At 39.5% G+C, this 23,353-nt stretch overlaps 1 protein-coding gene across 1 annotated transcript in view; it reads right to left on the minus strand.

The window, feature by feature from the left end:
* Nucleotides 1-3,165: 3,165 nt before the first annotated feature.
* LOC131992282 (mediator of RNA polymerase II transcription subunit 13-like) overlaps nucleotides 3,166-23,353 on the minus strand; it is a 98,950-nt gene continuing 78,762 nt past the window's right edge. The window contains exons 6-31 of the mRNA XM_059357801.1: nucleotides 22,472-22,678; nucleotides 21,452-21,616; nucleotides 20,574-20,730; nucleotides 20,370-20,474; nucleotides 18,965-19,621; nucleotides 18,415-18,628; nucleotides 17,813-17,891; nucleotides 17,584-17,705; nucleotides 17,253-17,349; nucleotides 16,910-17,127; nucleotides 15,064-15,242; nucleotides 13,918-14,846; nucleotides 13,425-13,604; nucleotides 12,357-12,586; nucleotides 12,044-12,242; nucleotides 11,649-11,937; nucleotides 11,305-11,560; nucleotides 11,030-11,218; nucleotides 10,703-10,926; nucleotides 10,441-10,583; nucleotides 10,177-10,335; nucleotides 9,378-9,542; nucleotides 8,859-9,022; nucleotides 5,975-6,139; nucleotides 5,653-5,762; nucleotides 3,166-5,019 (exon numbers count right to left, since the gene is read on the minus strand). Coding sequence (XP_059213784.1) covers nucleotides 4,887-5,019; nucleotides 5,653-5,762; nucleotides 5,975-6,139; nucleotides 8,859-9,022; nucleotides 9,378-9,542; nucleotides 10,177-10,335; nucleotides 10,441-10,583; nucleotides 10,703-10,926; nucleotides 11,030-11,218; nucleotides 11,305-11,560; nucleotides 11,649-11,937; nucleotides 12,044-12,242; nucleotides 12,357-12,586; nucleotides 13,425-13,604; nucleotides 13,918-14,846; nucleotides 15,064-15,242; nucleotides 16,910-17,127; nucleotides 17,253-17,349; nucleotides 17,584-17,705; nucleotides 17,813-17,891; nucleotides 18,415-18,628; nucleotides 18,965-19,621; nucleotides 20,370-20,474; nucleotides 20,574-20,730; nucleotides 21,452-21,616; nucleotides 22,472-22,678 — 5,735 coding nt within the window. The 3' untranslated portion in view covers nucleotides 3,166-4,886. The remainder of the gene's footprint in view (nucleotides 5,020-5,652; nucleotides 5,763-5,974; nucleotides 6,140-8,858; nucleotides 9,023-9,377; nucleotides 9,543-10,176; nucleotides 10,336-10,440; nucleotides 10,584-10,702; nucleotides 10,927-11,029; nucleotides 11,219-11,304; nucleotides 11,561-11,648; nucleotides 11,938-12,043; nucleotides 12,243-12,356; nucleotides 12,587-13,424; nucleotides 13,605-13,917; nucleotides 14,847-15,063; nucleotides 15,243-16,909; nucleotides 17,128-17,252; nucleotides 17,350-17,583; nucleotides 17,706-17,812; nucleotides 17,892-18,414; nucleotides 18,629-18,964; nucleotides 19,622-20,369; nucleotides 20,475-20,573; nucleotides 20,731-21,451; nucleotides 21,617-22,471; nucleotides 22,679-23,353) is intronic.

Below are 23,353 nucleotides of genomic sequence, written 5' to 3' on the forward strand. Positions count from 1 at the left end.
GGTAGAAATGGTGGAAAGAAACTATGTACATTTACTCAAGTACTGGACTTAAAGTAAAATTTTGAGGTACTTTTATGTACATTTTATGTAACTTTATACTTCTTCTCCACTACATTTTGAGACATATATTGTACTTTTTACTCCTCTACATTTAGCTGACAGCTTTAATTACTTTATTTTCTTTTTTCTTTTTTTATTCTTTTTTATTTTATTTTATTTTATTTTATTTTATTTTATTTTATTTTATTTCTTTTATTTCTGCGCATGTGCGGCCTTTTTTCGCTTCTGCGCATGCGTGGCTTTTTCGCTTCTGCACATGGGTGGCTTTTCTGCCGTTCTGCGCATGCGCGGCCATTCTGGACAATGCGCATGCGCAGGAAGCCGCGCAGGTGCATAAGCGCAGAAAAGCCGCGCATGAGTAGAAGCGGAAAAAAGCGCGCATGCGCAGAAGCGAAAAAAGACCGCGCATGCGTAGAAGCGGAAAAAAGCGCGCATGCGCAGAAGCGAAAAAAGCCGCGCATGCGCAGAAGCGCAGAAGCGCAGAATTTTTTTTTTTTTTTATTAAAATAAATTAAATTAAAAAATAAATTAAATTAAATTAAATTAAATTAAATAAATAATAATAATAAAAAAATAAATAGAAAATAATAAAATAAAATAAAGAAAAATAAATAAATGTAAAAAAAATGTAAAGAAGTAAAAAAGACAGTTGTGGAAGAAGTGTTCAGATCCTTTACTTCAGTAAAAGTACTAATACCACACTGTGAAATGACTTCACTCCGCTCATTTTACCTACCTAATAAACTTTTAAGTGGTTTAATTTATAAAAATGCGTAATTATTTTAAATGTATCATGTTTTTCATTTTAAATCTTGACCTGAAAAGTAACTAAAGCTGTCAGCTAAATGTAGAGGAATAAAATGTACAATATATGTCTCAAAATGTAGTGGAGTAGAAGTATAAAGTTACATAAAATGTACATAAAAGTACCTCAAAATTTTACTTTAAGTCCAGTACTTGAGTAAATGTACATAGTTACTTTCCACCATTGCTACCTGCCTCTTCTAACTTATACATATCAGTTAAGAGTCCTCCTTCAGACACTGTATGAGGATTAAAGGGATAGTTTGTGCATTATTATACAAAACTTGGTACAATTATTGTCAATGCCCTCCTGAGGATAAAGGTTTTATTGATCGGTCCCTAGGTGGCACTGTGGTGGCAGTCTAATTTCATATTTGGTACCGTGGCCACACTATAACACTTAAGGCAATGAAATTCATAGGGGTGGTATAGACTGGCCCCTGTAACGCACACACCCCAACGGCAACGGGGGTGAAAAATAAAAACACAGTCAACCAAATAGTAAAGTGGTCTAGCAGACTGATTGGTGAGCCACAGCTCAACGTGGAGACCTTGTACACAAAACAATTACAGCGCATTACTGGTTCAATTTTAAATGACAGTTCCAATCCATTGCACACAGAGTTTCAGCTCCTCCCCTCTGGGCGTAGGTTTACAATCCCTAGGTGTGGAACAAAAAGACACAAAAACAGTTTTGTCCCTGCTATGCTTTGCACAGGTGTTTATTTATTGTTGCTTTTATGTATGTTTTTACTATTTCTATATATACATTTTAACATTTATCTACGTTTTTTACAGCCAAAACAAGTTTTATTTTATTTTGCTGTTTTATTTTGTTTATTTTTCTGTCCACTTTGTTTTTTTGCTATTCGTATTTTAGTTCACATCAATATTTAGATATTGATGTGAACTAAATTGATTTGATTGATTTGATTGATTTGATATTGATTGATGAACTAAAATACGAATAGTCTGGACCTCTAAGAACTTTTAATAATTTTTAATTAAATTTCTTTATTTTTTATTTAACTTGCCATTTCTTAACTCTACTGTCTTAAGTTGAATGATGTGTGATATGTGCCTCTTTTGTGTGTGTGTGTGTGTGTGTGTGTGTGTGTGTGTGTGTGTGTATGAGGACTCTATTTGTACCCAGAGGTAGATTTTGTTTGCAGTATGAAGTAAATAACATAGATAAAAAGATTAAAAAAAAACATGATAATGATAATGAATTCCATTGCCTTAGGTCTTATGGTCTGGGCACAGTGCCAAATATTAAATTAGACTGCCACCAGAGCGCCACCTACGGTTCGATCAATACAACCTTCAAGGGTTATCCTCAGGAGGGCATTGACAATAAGTATACCAAGTTTGGTGTTAATCCGTTATGAACACATCATAATATAGTTTGTCAAAAAACTGAGGAAAAAACACCATTGGTTTGTTGAAAACGTATATGTAATGCCTAAAAACACTTTAGAATAGTATGTTGGTCATAATAATAGTACATTCTTATTCTTATTCTTTCCCATTAACCGCTTATCCGCAATCGGGTCGCGGGGGGCTGGAGCCTATCCCAGCTGTCATTGGGCGAGAGGCGGGGTACACCCTGGACAGGTCGCCAGACTATCGCAGGGCTATAATAATAATAGTATAGTATGTCCAAAAATATCTATAAAAAAACAACATAAAACAGTGTGTCCAAAAATTTAAAAAAATAAATGCCATTGTATGGTAGGTCGAAAAAAAAAATGATCAAAGTGTACTTTGTCTAAAAATCCAAAAATGTAATCCCATGTGCCTAAAAACTACATAAAGTATGGTATGGTTTGACTGATTCTGAAAATGTCTTCACATTTGCGCTTCGGAACACTCCAACATTTCCTTTCATGATACTGAAAGCAAAGGTGGAAGAATTGAGATCCTTTGATAATGTGAAAATAACAATACCTTACTGTAAAAATACTTATTTACAAGTAAAGGCCCTGAATTCAAAATGTAAACGTAAAGAATTATTGTCAGCAATCAAAAAAAACTGCAAAGTTTAATATATAGGAATGCATCATATTCTACAAAATAATCATATGTTTTGGATGACATTTTCACCTGAACATTTGCTAATAGCTGTCAGATAAATGTGGTGCAGTAAAAGTATGATCAGTACAACCAGAAGCCAGATGAATATGCCGAGCTCATTTGTATTGGCTCTGGCAGATTTGGGAAAAATATTTTTGTCACAATTCACCAGTGATTACCCAAATCACAGTCTGTGGTTTACATTGAAAGAGAACACTGAACACAAAATCATTTTCAAGAGTTTTAATAATTTACTAAAAAAGAGTGTAAAAGTAACAGATCTCTCCCACTAAAGTGGGTCTGTTTGATATTCAAAGTGATGACAGATGTAACAAATTTTTGCAAACTTGCCCTCGTCTGTACATTTGTGTACACTTACTTGGCAATTCAACCTCTCGGCTGTAATTAAATGAGTTTTGTACTGTATACTGTATATTAAAAAAGCTCACAGCAAAAAAATACTTTGATATGAATCACTTGAAAGTAAACCAACCAGCATGAAATGTACAGCTTTAAGAAAATTCCAAAAAACACAGCTGAAAAGTGTATATACAAACATGCTAGGAATCTAACAAAGAGCAGACTGAGTGAAGCTGAAGAGACAGGCCTTTCTAATGGTTTGCTTGACATCATTTAGGAGAGCCAATGAAATAAAGCATCGTTCTTAAATATTTAATAACCTTGCACTGTTCAAATACCATGGTCGTCTATTGCCTATTTCAAGTTTTTTAGCAGAAGAGGAACACTTTATAAATATAGAGTATACTGTATCTCCTGCATCAATTGGTTTAATTTAAACTCATTAAATAAAAAGGTAAAATGTTCAGTATCTGTAGAAAAGAAAAAGAAAAAGAAAAAACAATTAAAATGCATTTTCTTTGATAAATGTTCATACTGTGTCCACTTCTAAAAAGATGGTTGTCCATCACCCTTATCATTAAGTGCCTGCTTGGAAGAGGTAATATATATTTATGTATATACATATATTTATATATATCAAATTCTATGACATGATATAATTTGTATAAATATGGCATCTTTACAATTGCATTAAAATGACAATTTTTATTTCAGATCCCAAGACAATTAACAGTCAATTGGGAAAAAAGGCCTTGTTTAAGTTTCTCATTTCCTTGTTTTAAATATTAAAAATAAGTCTCAATTCTTTGCAAATGTATGTCTTACATTATAAACAACACCTCTGTTTTAACTGGTCAAATATTTCCATTGTGTTCACATCTACAACACTTTGGAAGGTGAAGAAAAAGTGCCTTTATCAAATGCTCCCCCTTTGGAGTAAATGAGGACCCTTTCAGAGTAAAGGTAAAAGTTTCATCGACCGACTGCAAGTCCATAGAAGCTCAACAGTGCAGTTCTCTAGAAAAAAAAGTAAAAGCATCATTGATGTAACAAAGCCATGTGTTTGTGTTGTCATGCCACTTTGCTGGTTGTACAATATGGAGTTATGTGGCCCTGCAGACGTCCCATTTCACAGGTGAAGGTGTGAAGAGAGTCATAAAACACTTCTGTCGGATGCTTCAAATGTCACTAAAAGGTGTAGTTCCAGTGGAACATAATGCTATTTTGATCAGGGGAAAGTAAACATTGTGATTTGTCAATAAAATGGGCATAGCTGGATAGATCCATCTGTTTCCCCCTCAGAATGCACCAGAACTGGCACAGGACCAGTTGTGAAGGTGTGAGCTGTACTGGGTTTGCACGGTGTCGCAGTGAAAGTTAAAGTCATTGTTCAGAGCTTTTCCACTCTTCTCATTCATTACATTCCAGGCATAGGAGAGTCCGACTTGCCCTGTCCTTTATTTGGCCTTTTAATCCATGTCTATAGAAGAGCTCTGGTGCTCTCTGGTGCCCAGAAGGAAGAAGCGTAGGCACCGAGGAAATGAAGGAAACCATCAGCCCCCTAGAGTTGTCCTTGAAGTGTCACACAGCTAAAGCATGTTCAGGATAGCATTGTACATTTGGATCAGTACGGCCAAGTGGACCGGCAGGCAGGACTGGCGGTCCTGGGTAGCAGGGGTACACGTCAACCAGGAGAGGGCGTTGTACTGCTCCAACACAAACCTGCGTTTGAAAAATAAACACCATGAGCAAAACTGAAAATATTGAAATGGTTTATATGTTAAAGATTTATCCAGTCAAGCCATCCTGATTCCTTTAATCATAATAGTAAACACTAAAATGAGCTTTTTACTCTCAATATTGACAGTAATATTTTTGTAGTTGTTTAAAGATTTTTATGGTCATCTGTCTACACAATTATACAGTGTGAGGTGCCATGCGGGTCCTCTCAGTGCTGTGATATAGTTGCCTTATCTGATTACCTGTTTTCCATGACACCTCATATTTCGTTAATAATTTATCCTGAATCAATTATTAATGATGTATTAAGATTTAATCAAGAAAATGATCTCTGATTTTAAAAAAAGTCTTTGTAATGTTATCTGAAACCACTATCAACATCTCTTATTATGCATATGAAAATAATAAGCCTTTCGTTTTAAATGATAAACAAGTAACTTACATAGATAGTACATAGAGAACAGATATTCTAAATACATAGATTTATATCAACTACTAGAATAAGACCACAGAATTTAAAAGCTTGAGCTTGTTTTGTACTAAAACTTCCGTATCTGCTTACTGTACAGCAGATGATAATGAAATCAAGAGGGACAGCATGTGTTATGTGTTTACCTGAGCACATCAGAGGTGGTCTTTGAGTCTAAGGGGTGAGGGGTCCTCTTCGTCTTGTCTGACACCAGCTCATCTGACTGGGTGATGGAGATGTGGTGGTGGAGGGAAGCCTGAGTCAGACAAAACAAAGGGCACAACTTCAAATGTTGAAGCATGCCTGGCTATACTGCAGTGAGCAGCTTTACACATCTTTGATGTCCAAAAACAGTGTATTAAAATATTTACATTTTTCTGCACAAATTTTGCTGCATTTTTAAAAAATCTCAAATAATATAGACTTTACTGGATTTTCTCTCACACCAACACACACTGTTTACAGTACCTTGAGGAAGAGGGGACACTGGCTCTCAGCCTGCGGGCAGGAGGCCCAGAACCAATGAGGAAGCCCATTAGCTTGTGCAGTGGAGACGTAGTAGCCCAGAGCCAGCGGCTGCTGCTTCAGCTCCTCTGGTGGACTGTCCCTGGACAGCAAGCGCTCTCCCTGGCTCTATACACACAGGAGAATGCCAATTATTAATGAAAAACCTTCATAATGATCCTTTCAAATCCTGAATTGTGGCCTATATCATTATAGTTATTCACATACACTTTTCAAATCTGAGCTACTGTCTGGCATAAGTGGGCTGTACTCAAAAATAAAAACATGTAACTTTCAAGGTAATGCATGAAAGCATAAAATAATACAATTTCATTTACCAGATGCTTTTATTCAAAGCAATGTACATCAGAGAGTACAACACAAGCAAAGATCTAGTCAGAAGACAACATGTGAGGAAGTGAAGTTACGTGCATCAAAGATTTTTTTCCTCCTTATTCTATATTTATCCATTTCAATTATGTGTGAAGGTAACGAAAGAGCTGGTTCTGTAGTCTCTCCTGAAAGATTGAGAGGGACTCGGCAGATCGGGTGGAGTTTGACAACATGTTCCACACGGGGAACTACAGAGGAGAAGAGTCTAGCTGGTGACATAGGGCCCTGTAATGGCGCAAGAGCCAGGCGTCTTTTGTTGGAAGAGTGTAGTAAGCGAGAGGGTGTGAGGACTGGAATGAAGGAGTTGAGGTAGGCGGGAGCTGATCTATCTTGTTTTGTAGGCAAGAGTCAATTAAGATATCACAAGGGCCTGAGCCAGGAGTTGTGTCGCGGTCCGGCTAGGTCAGGTAGGGACGAATCTTCCTGAAGTTGAACAGAGAAAATCGACACGATCGGGCAATTGAGGTCACATAAACCTTAAAAGTCAGCCCATGCAGAACTTGTGGGCACAAGATTTGCTGATATATAGAGAGACAGGCTCAGATGACAAGAAACTTAGTCGTAGAGAGGTGAAGGTGGTGTTGTTATCCATGTAGAAATATCAGCAAGGCATGAAGAGATACGGGCTGAGACTGTGAGGTTATTCGGCGGAAAGGACAGGAATATTGGGGTATCTCAGCATAGCAGTGGCATGAGAAACTGATAATAAAGATTCATAATAATGTATTCATGTCCTATTAAGTAAGACCTGAAGATATACTGCACTATTTTCGGGTTCATCTTTGCAAATGTTTAATTTATCTGCATATTATTTAATATAATTTCCTGCAAATGTTTAATTTCACAGTAAATTCCAATTTCTCTGTAAATGTGCAAATACTTTGGTTTTTTTAATATAAATCCACATTTATCATAGGTTAATTATTTATAGGTTTATTTTCTAACGTATGTGTAGTGTATGTTCAATGTATGTTTGAATGCTGCTACTGGAAGCTTGAATTTCGATCATAAGCTATTTTTTCCCATTGGGTCAAAGCTATGGCTAAAGAAGAACATAATGCAGTATTGAATATGCACAGCTAACATAGGTTTGTTACAGTTGTTACAGTTACTTTAACCTATAACATGTTATTGTAAAGTTACACACTGTTCCCACAGTTTGACAGTACTGAATGAAATGTTCTGTAATGTAGGTTGTCAACATGTCTCTTCCCCTTTGCCTCCAAGACAAATTCCTGTGCAACTATTATACTTGGCAAAACTGTAATTCTGATTCAGCTCTGATAATATGAAGTGTTGAGTGTCAACAAAGACGGTAGAAAACAAGCTGCTATGCTTCAAAGCACAAAATCAAATCTGAACCTGAAGAGGTATGCGTTATAGTTCCAATAAAACACTTGTGTAAAAACGTATACATAGCAATTATAATGCTTAGTATATAACGTATGATATACTCTATAGGGCGTTCATGATGACGGGTTTTTTTTATTCAGCACTGTTGAGGTATTTCAAGGTTACCCAGCTAGATTAAAGGGATAGTTCAGATTGTGAGGTTGTATGAAGTATTATCATAGTCAGTGTATAACCTACAGCAGATGGCGGTCGGCACGCCCTCAGTTTGAAGAAGCGGGCAGGAGTACCGGCACGGAAGCTAAGCAATGTACTGCCTCTGGACAGGGGCAGCAGCAAAACATATTTTAGTCACCTAAAATATATATATATCACAGTTTAATTGTATGGTATATTTAGGATATCTTTACCTCTTTACCTTTTCTTCCGACACCCATGTTTAACTTTGCATGAGCGAACTGAAGCGGTTATCAATGCTCTCTTTAAAGCCACCAGACTCCCTTGATTTGAACAGTTATTTTACCTTAAAGCAAACTAAATGTCTGAGGGAGGGGCAGACCGGTATTTCAGTGTTCTGCAAGGTGAAATTACTTTGTTTGTCAATGTAGTCTGGTGGCATTGAAGAAAGCAAGGATAACCTCTTCAGTTCCCCCATGCAAATTCAAACAGGGCTGTTGTGAAAATATTCTAAACTAAAATGAATTTGTTCAGGGCCTTTTATAGGTAGCTAAAATACGTTTTTCTGCTCCTGAACAGTACACTGCCTAGCTGCTTCTCCAAACTTCCATCTGCTGTGAGTAATAGACTGATTATGGGTAAGTACCTCAGTGAATTTATTACATATTATATTATATACTATTATATTATTTTAAGTAACACAATCAAGTCTGATCACACTGTGTCTTTCTCTTACTTCCTGTGCAGTCTGAAAGGTAGACAGTGTTATTTCCTTTTTAAAAAAGAAGTCTAAGTAGTAATGTATAAATACAGGATCATACTTTTTTCCCTTGTAGGGCATGTCATGCTTTTACCTTAGCAAGAAGGTGTCTTTTGCTACAGCTCAAGCCACTGTAGGAAGATTTCTTTCCACTGGTCCATGACTCACCTTGGTGTGCTGGAAATGTGATCCCATTCCCATCCCGGACGGAGAGCCCGGCGAGGGCACAGGAGAGGTGTTGGGGGAAGGGTGGAGGTTCCCTGTGATCAGCATCATGTCATGGCCAATGTCGTTCTCCAGTTCATCAGGAAAGGGCAGATCGAACATGTCATCTGAGGAAAAAAACAGATAAAAATGATGTCAGCACGGCCCTAATGAATTTAAACTTTGGTGATAAAATGAATGACAGATCTCTAGCTTGGGATAATTTCCCACCATCATAAATATTATTTTACATAAAGGGGCACAATGTAGTCCAGATTTAAATCTTCATCATATTTTACACAAGCCATTTGTGAGTGTTGAGAGGTATGCTCTAGCACAAAGATGCCCCCTGTTGGTACAAAAATATACATCCAGTTCATCTATAAACAAGGGATTAGTTTATCAAAGTCTTAAGAAATAATAATAATAATTATCATCATCATCTTGTAACTACAGTATGACTGTTATCCTGCAAGTCATTACCATTGTTGTCTTCAGTAGGGTAGGAGCTGGGTGCCAGCTGGGTGGTGGCAGAAGTTGGGAAGACTAGGATGTGTGTACAGGAAGCATCCTGAGGTGTGTTCAGCTGCGACGTCTGCAAGTTCAGAGCAGTGCTGCGGCCAAACACTGAGCCCATGGTGACTGCATCTGGATCATAGAGGAACACAGCAAAGGTGATGCTTCTATTTACACTAGGTCTTGCAGAAAAGTGTTGAAATTTGCTTTGGAAAAGTCTGAGAAAGAGTCTGTCCTCAGACATTCTATGCTACATGGCAACCATTTCAAACCTATATAGAAAAAATGGATGCCTCTGATTTAAAAAAAAAAAATCCTACTAATAATTTATTATTTAATTTTCATAGTTCTTTTTCTCCATTTATTGTATTTTGCATTTATTTTATTTCATTTTAATTTCTGTCCCTCACAATTTTTGTCACATTGTCTTATTAAATTTAAATATATGTCTATGTAAGTGTTTTTACACGTGATTCTGTGATTTTTTTAAAAACATTTTATATGACATTAAAATATTAAAATACCTTGAGTAAAACAAATCTCTAAAAAAAATAAAAATACATTTTTTCTAATCTTCAGAATTATGTAGCATGCTTTTGTACCTACTCTGTGTTTTTATATATTGTGTGACTGTCATCAAAGCCATCAATAACTAAACTAAACAATATAATTCCAGTGTATTGGAAGATCCAATATGATTATCACCATAAACCATAAACATCACCACCATTATGTCACAGATGCACAAAGTGGGAAGGCTACTAACCAGGCATGATGACAAAGGAGCCCTGTGGCTCCATGGCTACCAGGCAGGCACTGAGGATACTGGGGGAGTCGGCAGCAGAGATCCCACACATGCGACAAGCCTCCTTCAGCTGGCGCCCTATTGAATGGAGGGAATGCTCCCCAAGGAGAGAGCTCCAGTCTGGAGAAGAGATTTTTTTTCCAAATTAGAATAAAAGAAACATGGCTCATCAGTAAGTGTTATTCATGAGAGAAGCCTGGTTTCTTCTGAAGAGACGGCACTCACCTTTCAGCTCCCCGTGCCCCAGTCTGCCTAATCGACCAATGACAATCCTCCATGGCAGCGAGGTCATCTGGATGATGCCAATGCACCATTCCCACAGCTTCTGCAGTCCCATTTTCCTGGCTGAAACCTTGGGACGCCGTGCTCTGAAGTTAAAAAAAAGGTAGAAATAAACAGAGAGATCATTGTCTCATACAAACAAAAGCATACCAATTAAAAAGAACAACTGTGCACAGAATAAGGACCATAAACCACTTTTCCACACCTGTTGGGTACATCAATGTTGATAATGCTGGTCTCCAGGAGCTCCCCTTGCTGGTCAGTGCAGGACACCAGGATCCAGCGCTGGTCATGTGATAGGCAATATCCAACAAAGAGTACATTGAATTTAGGAGGGATCTCTGCCCAAATCTCGCCTTGTTCCGGCTGCTTGGGACGGGTCGGACCAAGGATGAAGGGGGGAGTGTACAGCTGCAGTGGGCTGGGGTGCTGAAAGAGTACACATTATAATAAATAAAAGTGGATTACTATTACGATAACATTTATTTACAGTGTATATATATGGAATAAGTTGCTCATCTTTCATGCCTACCTCTGGGCTCTTAAGTACACCATTGACAGTGGACACTGGTCCAAAGCCAGTCAGGGACTTGATGTGTGTTTGTTGGGGCAGCAGACGTCTGCACTGGGAGTAACAGGAGAAGGACAGGGAGCGTAGATGCTGCAGGTAGAAATGGCTCTCCCCACTTGCCGGCTGGAGAAGGTACTGGCACGGCACCACCTAAGCATTAGCATGGAAAGACAAAATGGAGATCACAAGAGCAAAAATGGATTCTGTTAAATTCTGCCTTGTGTAAATCTCCTCACCTGCAGGACCAACGCAGGTCTCATCGACTCAGGCAACGTCTGTAGCATCTCTGTGTAGCAGCGCAGAAGCCCCAGAAGCCAAATGCTAGTGGCCTCCACCTCGTCCCCTTCTTCTTCCTCCTCTCCCCCTTCATTTCTCGCTCCACTTGAGCTGAGAAAAGCATCCACTATGTAAATAACAATAGCTGGTGGGTTGGCGTGGCTGTCCATTGAGTCGGCCACAGTGGGGATGCCAATCCTAGACTGCTCAGCAGTGCTGAAAGAGAGCAAAAGAAGAAATGAATTGTACTATAATGATACAAGTTCAAATAGTTTGGTTATTTTCTTAATAATTTGGGTCTTACAGTTCAGGATTTTCTGCTGGTGTGTTGGCTGGTGGTGCTGCACTGGAAGGCCCTTTAGCGTCGCTGGCAGCTCCCTGGGTTGGCTCCCCTGTCTGGTTTGAGCTTGCTGCAGTCGGGGTCGAAGCGGCTCCTGAACTGACAGCCCCTGGAGCTTGTTCACCATCAGGGCCCCAAGTTTGAGGCTGCCCAGAGGAGGCAGGCTGGGCTGAGGATGTGGGGTTTAAGGGAGGCTGGGCTTTAGGAGGCAACAGAAGACTGCTGTCCAAAGGCAGAGCTGACAGCTGGGGACCTTCAAAAGGGCAAAAACAGAATTTAAAAATAGAATAGAGTGCAATCGAAGTGCCTGGAAGATATTTTATTTATTAGATGAGATTGGTCGGTTCCAATATTCTCACCGAGATGCTGCTTGCAGGCATAGGCGTAGAGTTTAAGTTTGCTGAGGTTGTCGGTGTGTTGCTGTCCCGCCCAGGGTCCAGTCACCCACTGGTCCACGTCCAGCTCCTCCAGCTTTTCCGGCTCCACTTCTTCCCCCACACGCACAAGGCCATCCCTGGACACCTTGGCCAGAGGACGGTGCTTGCCGAGACGGCACGTCTGGAAACAGAGTCAAGGCTACTGATCATTCTCTCATTAGAAACACTTATTTCATTATATTACAATATGAATTAAATTTCTACAATGCTTCTGATCCAGAATCCAATTTCTTACCTCGTAAACAGCGCTGAGCTCCTGGAAGAAGGCCCGGGCCGCAGCCAGCAGAGAGGGGCTGTTTGGACACAGCACCAGATACGCCACATCCCGCTGCCCGCCATAAGGCTCCAGCAACAACTTTTCCCAGAAAGGTAACGCCAAAGGAGACAATGCCAAGAAGTCCCTCTCCCGGTCATAGCCCAGTAACACTGTAGGGATCGGCAAGGGCTCAGGTGACTCCTCCGAACCTGAGGAAAACAGAAACAGTAACATATTTAGTGGGCAGTTTACAGTTTAATGACGATTCTTTGTGCAGTCGTGGAATGTAACTAAGTACATTTATGTAATCGAGTACTGTATTTAAGTACAATTTCGAGGTTTGTGACCTTTACTCAAGTATTTCCATTTTATACTTCTACTCCACTACATCTTGGGAAAAATATTGTTTTTTTTACTCAACTACATTTAGCTGCCAGCTTTAGTTACTTTTCAGTTTGAGATTTAACATGAAAAACATGATGCATTTAACATGTTTATAATTAAACCTTATAAAAGTATATTAAGTAGTTAAAAAGCCCTATATTTATAAAAATTTAAATGTCGCTGCCATAAATGCATCAATACAAAAATGTGAATAATACATTTATAATATATATAACTATTTGAGTGGGGACATTCTGCATAATGACTACTTTTACTTTTGATACTTTAAGTACATTTTGATGCTGATACTTTTTACTTTACTTTTACTTTTTAACTTAAGTAAGTTTTGAAAGCAGGACTTTTACTTGTCGTGGAGTAATTTCACATTGTGGTATTAGTAATTTTACTCATCCACCACTGCATGTACCAACCAGGAAAAAGAGAGAAAAAGACACCAAAAACAAATAAATGCAAAACAGCTGTAAAGAGACACAAAGAGACACAAAACAACTATAAAGACATGCAAACAACTACCAAAGGGGTGAAACAACCACAGACAAAAGTAACTACAAAAATATGAAGCATTTACAAAGTTAACCCACAGTAAAAAACTAACAGGGATTTTGTTTTCTGCATAAAAACAGGAAAAATATATTGACTGACCGTAGGAGCCTCTCCCAGCCATCTTATGGAACTGCTGCCAGGTGAGCGGACCCTGAACATGCTGGATGTTTTCCCATGTCCGTCCTGTTCTCTTCTTCTGGATAGCATCCTGCAGGAAAGGCTGCAGAGACAGCAGCATACGAACCATATCCTGGGACGACAACATGTTCATGTCCACCACTGTGGAGATTGACAAACACACACACACACACACACACACACACACACACACACACACACACACACACACACACACACACAGAAAGGATACATGAACAGATGCACACATGTTAACATGATTCTATACACAAAAGAAACAAATAAACACACATAAAACACATCAATACATAGTTTAGATAAAACAAAAGCAGCTAGATGTACATAAAAATACACTTTCTTTAAAGGATTTTATCACAAATTGTTATACTGAGGATGTATTCAGTTATTTTCATGTTACTGAATGTTTTTAAAGCAGACAAATCCTGCTTATTACCATTTGTGTGAGGCCAGGAGTGAAGAGCCGTACTTCTGACAACAGCTGAATCTACTTTCCCTCCTGTGTGGTTATCCACATACTGCAGCCCCTGTTCCAAGGCATTGTAACAGTCCACACAGGCATCACTCCCATCTGCCCACTGCTTCTCAGACATCCAGCTTTGGAGCAGTGCCCCCTTGCGGCCATGGCAGGAACAGCTGACGGGGAGATGCAGTGATGCGAGGGAAGAGATGGGCTGTGAGCATTGCTCCTGCAGAAGGACCATGACTAACGGAGAGGCGGGGGCTGCGTCCTGCGGCCGCTTGGCCCTGGGGTCACCCATAATTGGGTCCCGCCGGCAGAGAGCTAGCCTCCTCTCGGCCGCTCGGCCTACCTCCGAAGTCCGACCAAAGATATCCAGCTCATCCTCCAGGAAGAGGCCTGTGCCATGTGCCAGCCGCCTGTTCACAATGGCACTGAAGCCACACATACAGCGGTACTGATCTTCACAAGTGGAATCAGGGATATACACCCCCACATCTGCTCCTTTGACATTCATATTGCAGGCACAGATACAGCAGCTGTCAAAGTTACGATCCTTGAAGACGTTGAGGACGGAGTCTGAGAGCAGGAGGATAGCGTACAGGCTGTGGGCTTCAGGCAGGGAGGGTCCTGGCCGAGCTAAGGGCTCTACAGAGCTAAGAGGAAGGCTGGTGGAGGGTGTGGAGACCGGTGAGCTGAGCTCAGTACCATCCTGCTTCACTGAACCCTGCCCAGAACTTGCAGCGTTAATGCCCCGCGGCGTACGAGGGGTTCGTGGAGTGGGCACAGAGAAGCGGGGTGTGGCAGGAGATGGGAGGATGCCAGCAGTGGTGCTCACAGAGGCGGTAGTGGTGCTCATCTGGCCGTACTCCTGGTCTGTGAGGGTGTTGACACTGGGCATGTTTCTGGAAAACACACACATTGAAGGAAACAAAATATAATAGTCAGACAGACAAACAAGACCACTTTGTCTGAGCAAAGGCCATCCTTACACTTGAACAGACAAATCCTTAGAGAACGGCACTCTTTCTAGTGGGGCTAAAAAGTTTAAGTTTCATTTAAAACATTTTTGGGACATTGAAGATCTTTTAGTCACAAAAGCTGTCATAGCTGACTACTCACGTGTATCCATCTCTGATGAAAGCAGTACTCTGGGGATGCATGACTGCTGGGAAATGCTCCATTTTGGGCAAGAGGGCCCAGGATGGACGATAGTAGCACTGCTCTGGAATCTTAAGGGGTGGTAGAGTCTGGCTGGGCAGGCAAGAGAGTGGAGCGAACATGGAGGAGCCTATTTGTGGCTGGATAGAAGAAGATGAGGAAAAATATAAGTATCATTCAAGGTAGAAGCATATAGTGGAAGTGTATCACTTGGTGAAACTTTTCTATGAAATTACAAGATGTTGTTGACTTATCTATCCAGTTAGCACTCCTGATAAGAATGAAGGTACATTAGTTAGCAGGTTACATATTATTCTAAGTAAGTGATGTGTAATTAAGCACAAAATTACTTGGGATAATGTAGAGGGATTACTTTCTGTTCTACTTGATGTACACTCAGTTGCCATATTATTAATTACCAAGTAATAGCCCCTTCTTTTAAATTATAGTGTTGGAATCATATATCTGGATTATGCAGGCCATTATATTAACCTAAAGTCACTTTCATTGTATTTATTTTATATTTTTCTAACCCTCATCAAATTACTTTTTTTCTAGCCACATTTTATTGTCAGTTATGTCACAGTGAAGTCTTTAACTCTATTACATCTGTAGCACACACTCAGTTTCATTAATTTACTTAGATTCAGTTAATCGAAATACTTAATTGAACCTTTTAATCCTGCATGTTTTACTTATTGAGTTGCACTAACAATACTTGTTGTTTGGAGGAGCTTTTTAGTTTGTGTTGACGAGCAGATGCACCTAATAGTGGCCACTAAGTGCATTCTCCTATAATTAGGATTTCCCAGCTGCCGTCAGTACAGATGTCTGTCTCACAGCACAGACTTAGCTAATTAGTGAGCTACAGGTATCAGCAAAACAATTCCAGCATGATGTGTGAGCCTGACCAGCTGCTCAGGAGCTGACTGCCAGTCAGTCAACAAGTCCTTGTATTGAACTTCCTCTTGATGAGAGTTTCAAACGGATAAAAGTAATTTATGAAAGTAATTAACAGTCCAAGTCCCTATTCCCACACTTTAGTTTAATTTCCTCATTTCACACTCTGAACTCTGGCTGGTTTGAAAGGCATTAAAAAAAAGCTAAATTATACCATTTATATTAGCTAGAAAGTGTGAAAACAGAAATTATTATCATTATCATCATCAAATTTCTGAATGTTCTTGAATGAATCCGGTTTGACAAATGCTTCCATCAGGGAAAATAACCAATTCTGAGATTAAAATAGTGATATTTGATTTTTCTTTTTTAAATCACTTTGCCTCATTTAAAATTCTGCCACAAACAAACCATTTTCATTAACCAGATCCAGTAAAAACATAAAATTCTGCACTCCTCAGTACAACCAGCCAAACTTCAACTGAACTGCAGGCTTTCACTTGGTGCAGAAAGGAGAGGACGAGAGAGGTTGTAGGTAGAGGTTGCAAAAATGCAAACAGTCCAAAAATGTATGTATAGCATGTAGAGCCCTCATTTTTTTTCAATATTAGTAATGTTGTCTATATAGATTCCATTTTATTCTATTTTTTGTAAAATAAATTATCAAAGAAATTGAACTTGTGTTTCGTTAATTTTCTATTTTTATTTGTGGCATATGTGTTTTACTGCAAAAAAAAAAGAATAGTTTGAGTCCTTCCTCCTTCTAGCCATAACTGTGGTGTTTCTATAGATGCATGTAGGTGCATGACTTCATATTGCAGCGAGAATCAAGGCCACAGTGAATAAAATATGACCGGAGAGCTGAGGATACTGATGTATGTGCTGGGATCGTTCAAGCTCTCCTCACCTTGATATCCTCCTGCCTCGGGCTGACCATTCCCTCCTCAATCTCCATCCTGTATTCAGTAAACTGGGTGGAGGCTAACGGCAGCAGGTGGTCAGCTGCTCCGCTGGGCGCAGGGGGCTCTTGACTCGGGGTGTCACGATACGTCATGATGGGAGAGAAGGCTGGGTGCTGCTCTAAAGAAGGTGGGGTGGGAAACATCCTCTGGAGGTCTGCTACTGCTGAAAGCAGACAGAAATGAGATGGAGAGAGGAGGAGGGGAAGGGAAATGTAGTTTACACAGGTGTAATGGGACTGTGCATAAAACTCTAGTTAGATGTAAATGTATTACAGTAAATTGACTCACTTGATGGATAAGGTACGACAACTCTCCCTTCTTTCCCCAGAGGGCGATCTTCTGTTGATACTGGAAGCTTGGTTGAGTGCTGGGTGGGGTAAACAGTCTACAAATTATTACACATAGGATTAGAGGATCAGTTTTAATTAAAACAATATGCTTCAGAATATTGAAGCATAAAAAATAATGGATAATGAAATAACTATATTAGTGTTTACACTAAATCTGTATGTTTGCTAAAGATGAAACTAGATGAGTAAGTACATAGACAGTTTATCTTACATGCTTTTTGTTAAAACACAATATAAATTCTGAAATAATATAAATCATAACACCTTACCCCCAACTCTTCCTCATCTTCGTCAAATATGTTATCTAGATCAGAGATGTTGACCACCAGATCTTTTTCTCTGGTCAGGGAAGGGTTGGCTTTGGCAGCTGCCTCATCCTGACCTGATTCATCTGCAACAACACACAAGCAGCTTTAGGACAATGGCTCCAAATTACCATGAATCACTGCACTCTGAAATATGGATATGATGTTGATGGTGGTGGCGATCATATCTCACCTGATTTGGGAGCAGAGTTGAAAATGGACATAGCATCTTTCCCATCAGGCAGTGCTCCATTGCTGGTGATTTCATCTCCCTGGTGGATGAATTACAAGACAATAGGAATAGGAATTCTCTGATCAATTCCAGTCAAATTTTGGTAAAATAAAAAGCCACAAGCAGCCCTTTTCAGCAAAGATTATTAAATATCAAATATGATGTGTAACATGCTGCAGTTTGTGTCATGGCACATGTGCTCAGAATGAGAAGGATTTCCCTTAAAACAATGTACAACAAGCAAATAAACACAAATAATTCATTTTAATCATCACTTATGACCCACTACAAGTGTGTGTGTCTTCAGAGACCCAGGCTTCTGCCTGTATTTTCTCTTTTCTTGCCAATTTGCTGTGTTTGGGACATTTCTGGGTGTCAGACTCTATGAAAATGGCCAACACAGCACCAAAAAAACACAAATATAGTGAGGTGAGACAATGCTGAGTATGAATCTGGTAGTGTCTGCCAGAGGGGAGGATTTGGCCAGCTCTGAATGTTGTGTATACAAACCGAATCCTCTGCCTTTAACTATTACTACATTGTGTTTTGAAACTGTGCCTTACCTTGGCCTTCTTGCTGGGTTCTCGTCCTTGACCCTTTAACCTCTTGGAAGAGGAGAAAGTGTACTCGATGTCTCCTTCCTTAAAGTCATAGGGATCATCCCCAGGCTCCCGCAGTGCCTCCACACCTGGCTGCTGGAAGAGGCCCAAAGTGTGGATGTGGTCCCTCACCCTCTCCTCTGAGATTTTAAATCTCTTATGAGTCTGTGTGTATAGTCTGGAGGAGACAAAGAGACACATGCAATAAAAAAAAGTGGAGTAGTAGTTCATTCTTCCTGTCCTGATTGCTATCTTCTATATCCTCATATCTGATCTCATGTCTCATAAATAACTCTTCTTATATCTCATGTTTTCATTGGATGTGAATCAAAGCTGCTACCTGACAAAGGTACTAAATCCTCCACTTTTTATTGTTAATTCTTTATGTCTGGTCTGATTCCGGCTCAGGTATCACTGTTACATGTTTCAGAAGCTGAGAATCTCTTTATCTGTATTCCTCTACAACTGCACTTCACATTTTGCAAAAAAAACTGCTGTTGTGTTTCTCCTCTACCTCTTTAGCACAGCTCCTTCTGTGGTTGTCTCTGTCTTCACTTCCTCTAATTTATCAGTTGGGAGTTCACAGGGTCTGAAGTCAGTCTTATCAGTCCTTGGAGTCCTGAAGCCTCTCCACCAGCCGGCCCCGTTCTCCCTCTGCCTCAGCAGAGCTGTGTACACAGCTGTCTCGCTGGTGATCATCCCCAACCCTGCAGCTCCATCCTGACAGACAGGCATGTCCACAGGCCCATCCAAGACCTCGGGGTCCTGCACTCGCGGGTGTGGGCTGAGTGTGGGAGGAAGTGGAGACATTGGCGAGTGGAGGAGGGAATCAGGGGCTTTTCTGCCGTTGGAGAGGGGTTTGGGATACTTGCAGCTCGGCAGAGCGGCCAGAGGCTCCAAGGATGGCTCCAGTGCCACCAGACCCCCGAGCTGGGGCCCTCCTGGCGAGTCCTGCTCCAGAGGGGTCTCCTGTGTGACAGACAGACGGTGGTGGAAGGGGATCATGGCTGGCCTCTTGGACTGTTTGTCAGCCTTTTCTGTCTTATCACTGGTCTTGTGTTTGGGCAGGGAGGGAGGGTATAATGACGGGCCGGAGGGCTGAGCGGGGTTGGCACTAGTCTGGGGGTTGGCAGTGGATGTGGTGGTCAGATTCAGCTTCTGCTGCTTCAACCTAAAACAAAGTCAAATAGATTAACAAAAGAAAACAAGCCCCCTAAAGAACCAGTTTTAAGATAATGAATATGAAGATGTTCATTTAATGTCACAATTAAGTTCATCGGGATACCAGAAGTTTAAACTACGATACAATTCTACCTCTAGATATTTCATACTTCTTTAGATACCATGGCAAAAACAATCCTAAGTACACAAAATAGTAATACAATTTTTTTTTTTTTAAACAAACAAACTGAACACAGTGCTGGTACAGATAAAGTCACTGAGTACATACCAAAACACAGCTGATTTTTTCCCCCTTGAGTTGAAAATCAGTTTATTTCTCAGATACTGTTGATACTATCAAATGTAAATTCAATAGAAATTGTATTGTTTTAAATGTGGTATAGACATTTTTTTTAAAAATAACGATACTTTTGTCTTCCAATCATCCCCACTTATTTTTCTTGTTTTTCTTTTTGACAGGTCCCATTCATTTTCCTCACCCGTCTTTCCCATTGAGCACTATTAGTTTTTGGATTTATTTAAGTTCATACTGTTATCTGATATTTAGAGTTACATTAGTTATTATACAATAGTATTTAACAATGATTGAAATTTAGCTTCAGTTGTTTAAAAAGATATTGCTTTTATGGAGCATGAATAATCTTATATATATAATAAACATGGACACAAAGCTCAGATGGTGCACAGATATTATTATAATGCTGATATTGAACAGCTTGGGTGCAGCTCTGTGGTACCTGGAGCAGCTGCAGGATGCTCTCGCTCCCAGATCGTTGAAGTCCCACGTGGTCGCTCCGTTTGGCACTTCCTTCTTATGCGTCACGTCAGTTGGCTGATTCGGTCTGCGGGGAACAAACAACAATCCATGAGGGCACCAGCTCGACTGCATCGCTGCGCCTCCATTATAATCACTGCCAAACGCTCCGTTTGGTTGAACTTACACATGCTGAGGCTGGTTGAGATAACACTCCCTCCAGGCCTGATGGACGACCTGACAGGTTAGCTTCTTCCCAGAATGCTTTGGGCTGATGCTGGCGACCCCCATGCTGCTGTCTGGTGTGGGGACGCTGGAGACGGAGGTCACAAAGCCGCTGTCCGCTGAAAAAAGATGGTGGGTTGAACAGATGTCATCATGCAGAAGGGAGCACAGCACAAATTAGGCTTTTATCTTAAAACACAGAGCATCATCTTTATATTTGTTTATGGGAACATAAATTAGGGTTGCATACATGGAATTATACAGAGCAAATAAAAACAATTTCAAATGTTTTATTCTTTCTGTTTATATCAGATGATAGTAGTGATATACAGTCATGGGGAAAAATATTAGACCACCCTTGTTTTCTCTGATTTCTTGTTCATTTTAATGCCTGGTACAAGTAAAGGTACATTTGTTTGGATAAATATATTGATAACAACAACAATAGCTCATAAGAGTATAATTTAAGAGCTGATATCTAGCCATTTTCCAAAGTTTTCTTGAAAATAACCAAAATCATTATCAAGAAAACCATGAAAATTGGCTAGATACCAGCTCCTAAATTAAACTCTTATGAGCTATTTTTGTTGTTATCATTATATTTCTCCAAACAAATATACCTTTAGTTGTACCAGGCATTGAAATGAACAAGAAATTGAAGAAAACAATGGTATAATCATTTTTTCCATGACTGTATATATAAAATATCACTGAAGAACATATTTTTAATTAATGAGGAATAATCTGACTTTAAATACAGTTTTTGTGATGTTTCAACATGTGTGTATAATGTTGAATGTATGTCCTGCTGCAAGTTGTGTCTGTGTGTGTATTTGTTACCTGAGCAGGGCTGCTGCGGTGACGTTGGCGGTGTGAGCGGCACACTGCAGTGGTTGGGCTCCCTGCTGAGGCCCTGAGCTGCAGGAACAGGTGGAGGCTGCTCCACCGGTAGGTCCCCCTGGGCGATCAGCACTAAAGCAGCTGGGTAGGTCATCCTTACTCCACCTAAGAAGAGGAAAAGAAGCCCATTATTCACTGTAATGAAACAATGGGATGGATGCAGCTCTTTTTTTTCTTTTATTCTCTTTTTATTGAAAATAGAAATTCACTTAAATACATCTTTTGTGAAATATACTCTGATTTAATAAGATAACTGGTGAGACAGGAGATGGAAAAATATTTTTAATTTTAAAAAAATCTGTGCATATGTAATAATGATGTTTATATGGTACATTTTCAAAGCCCAGATAAAAATACATAAATACAAAAAAATAAATAAAATAAAATAAAATGATTATCAGCTAGGTTATACCCACATTAGATTAGTTGTGCCTAAATATGTCTTTGTGCTCAGCAACCTATCATTCATTAATACTGTTGTGATGAAAATGCTTTAAGTACAGTAACTTTATACTGTATGCAGTGTACTTCCTCCTTATCTATTAATGCAATCACACACTTTCCCTGCTCATAGAAATCTATCTTATAAAACCCTTCACACTTCCTTTGCACTATCATTTCAGGGAGTAAAAACTAGCTGGCTTAAAGCCACTGGTATCCATAAGAGTTTTGATTATAATCAGGTCAAAGCAATGCTGTGGGATCAGACTGATTAGACAAAGCTGTTAGAGTAACTCCCCGGGGCTTCTGCCTCGACTTCCCTATCTTTCCTTCCTGCTCCCTCCTCCCTTACAGTCATTTCCCCTTTTCCACTCTGAGATGTGATAAAACACAGTGAGGATCATTGCAGCCAAAGTGCACTTCAATAGCCCCCCATCCAATAATACCTCAGCTAAAACTGCCTGGTGTGCAGGTTTCACACTCCTTTAAATCCAACAAACATGTTGACTTTTTTCTTACCTACGATGACCTCCACCGCCGCGTGACAGTTGCGATCATAGGCCTGGCTGGCTTCTTCTTTTTCCTTTTCTCCACTTCCCTCTTTCTGCTGAAGTACCATGGGGTAGAAGTAGCTCCACTCCTCCATCAGCTTCCGTGCCGCTGGATCGCTCATCTTGTAGGCCTGACCTGTTAGAGTGCCGCTCAGACCGTATGGACTCAGGATCACTGCAGACACACAGAAAGGGGAGAAGAAGAAGGAAAGATGTAAAGACTGTAGAAATCATTTCATCAATATTGCTTTATTCCATTATATTGCACAGAAAATATACATACTGAGGAGGTGAATAGTAAATACATGAGTTTGCAGGAAGTTTCATGAGCTTATACAGGCTTATGCATAAAGTTGGGAAAAAATATTTTTTACCTCTTTCCATGAAATAATTGCAAAAATGTGATATATTCTTGACAGATAAAGAGTATAATCTTCTCAAAACTTTATGAATGAATCTCTTCCAATCATATCACAATGGACGTTTTTATTCATATCTTATCAATTCTCACTTTTCACAATTTTAGACATAATTCTTAATGATTATCTCACATGTAGTATTTGAGTGTCTCTTTATTGACATTGATACTTTTAAATGTAAACTAAAAACCTATCTCTTTTTAATCTGGCTTTTATTATTAACGTCTTATTATCTTACTATCACAATTTTTTTTACTTGTTTTATTTATTATAGTTTATCTGTTTTATCTATATTTTATTGTTTATAATCAATGTTTATTTTAATTCTAATTCTTGTATACATGCATTCTTTTATAATTTCATCTGTTTTTACCTCACCTTAATTTTACTGTTCTTTTATTGAATATCCTAACTTCTTGTTGTTTTCAATC

This window comes from Centropristis striata, chromosome 19, assembly GCF_030273125.1.
Source record: "Centropristis striata isolate RG_2023a ecotype Rhode Island chromosome 19, C.striata_1.0, whole genome shotgun sequence".
In the NCBI taxonomy this organism is placed as follows: Eukaryota; Metazoa; Chordata; class Actinopteri; order Perciformes; family Serranidae; genus Centropristis; species Centropristis striata.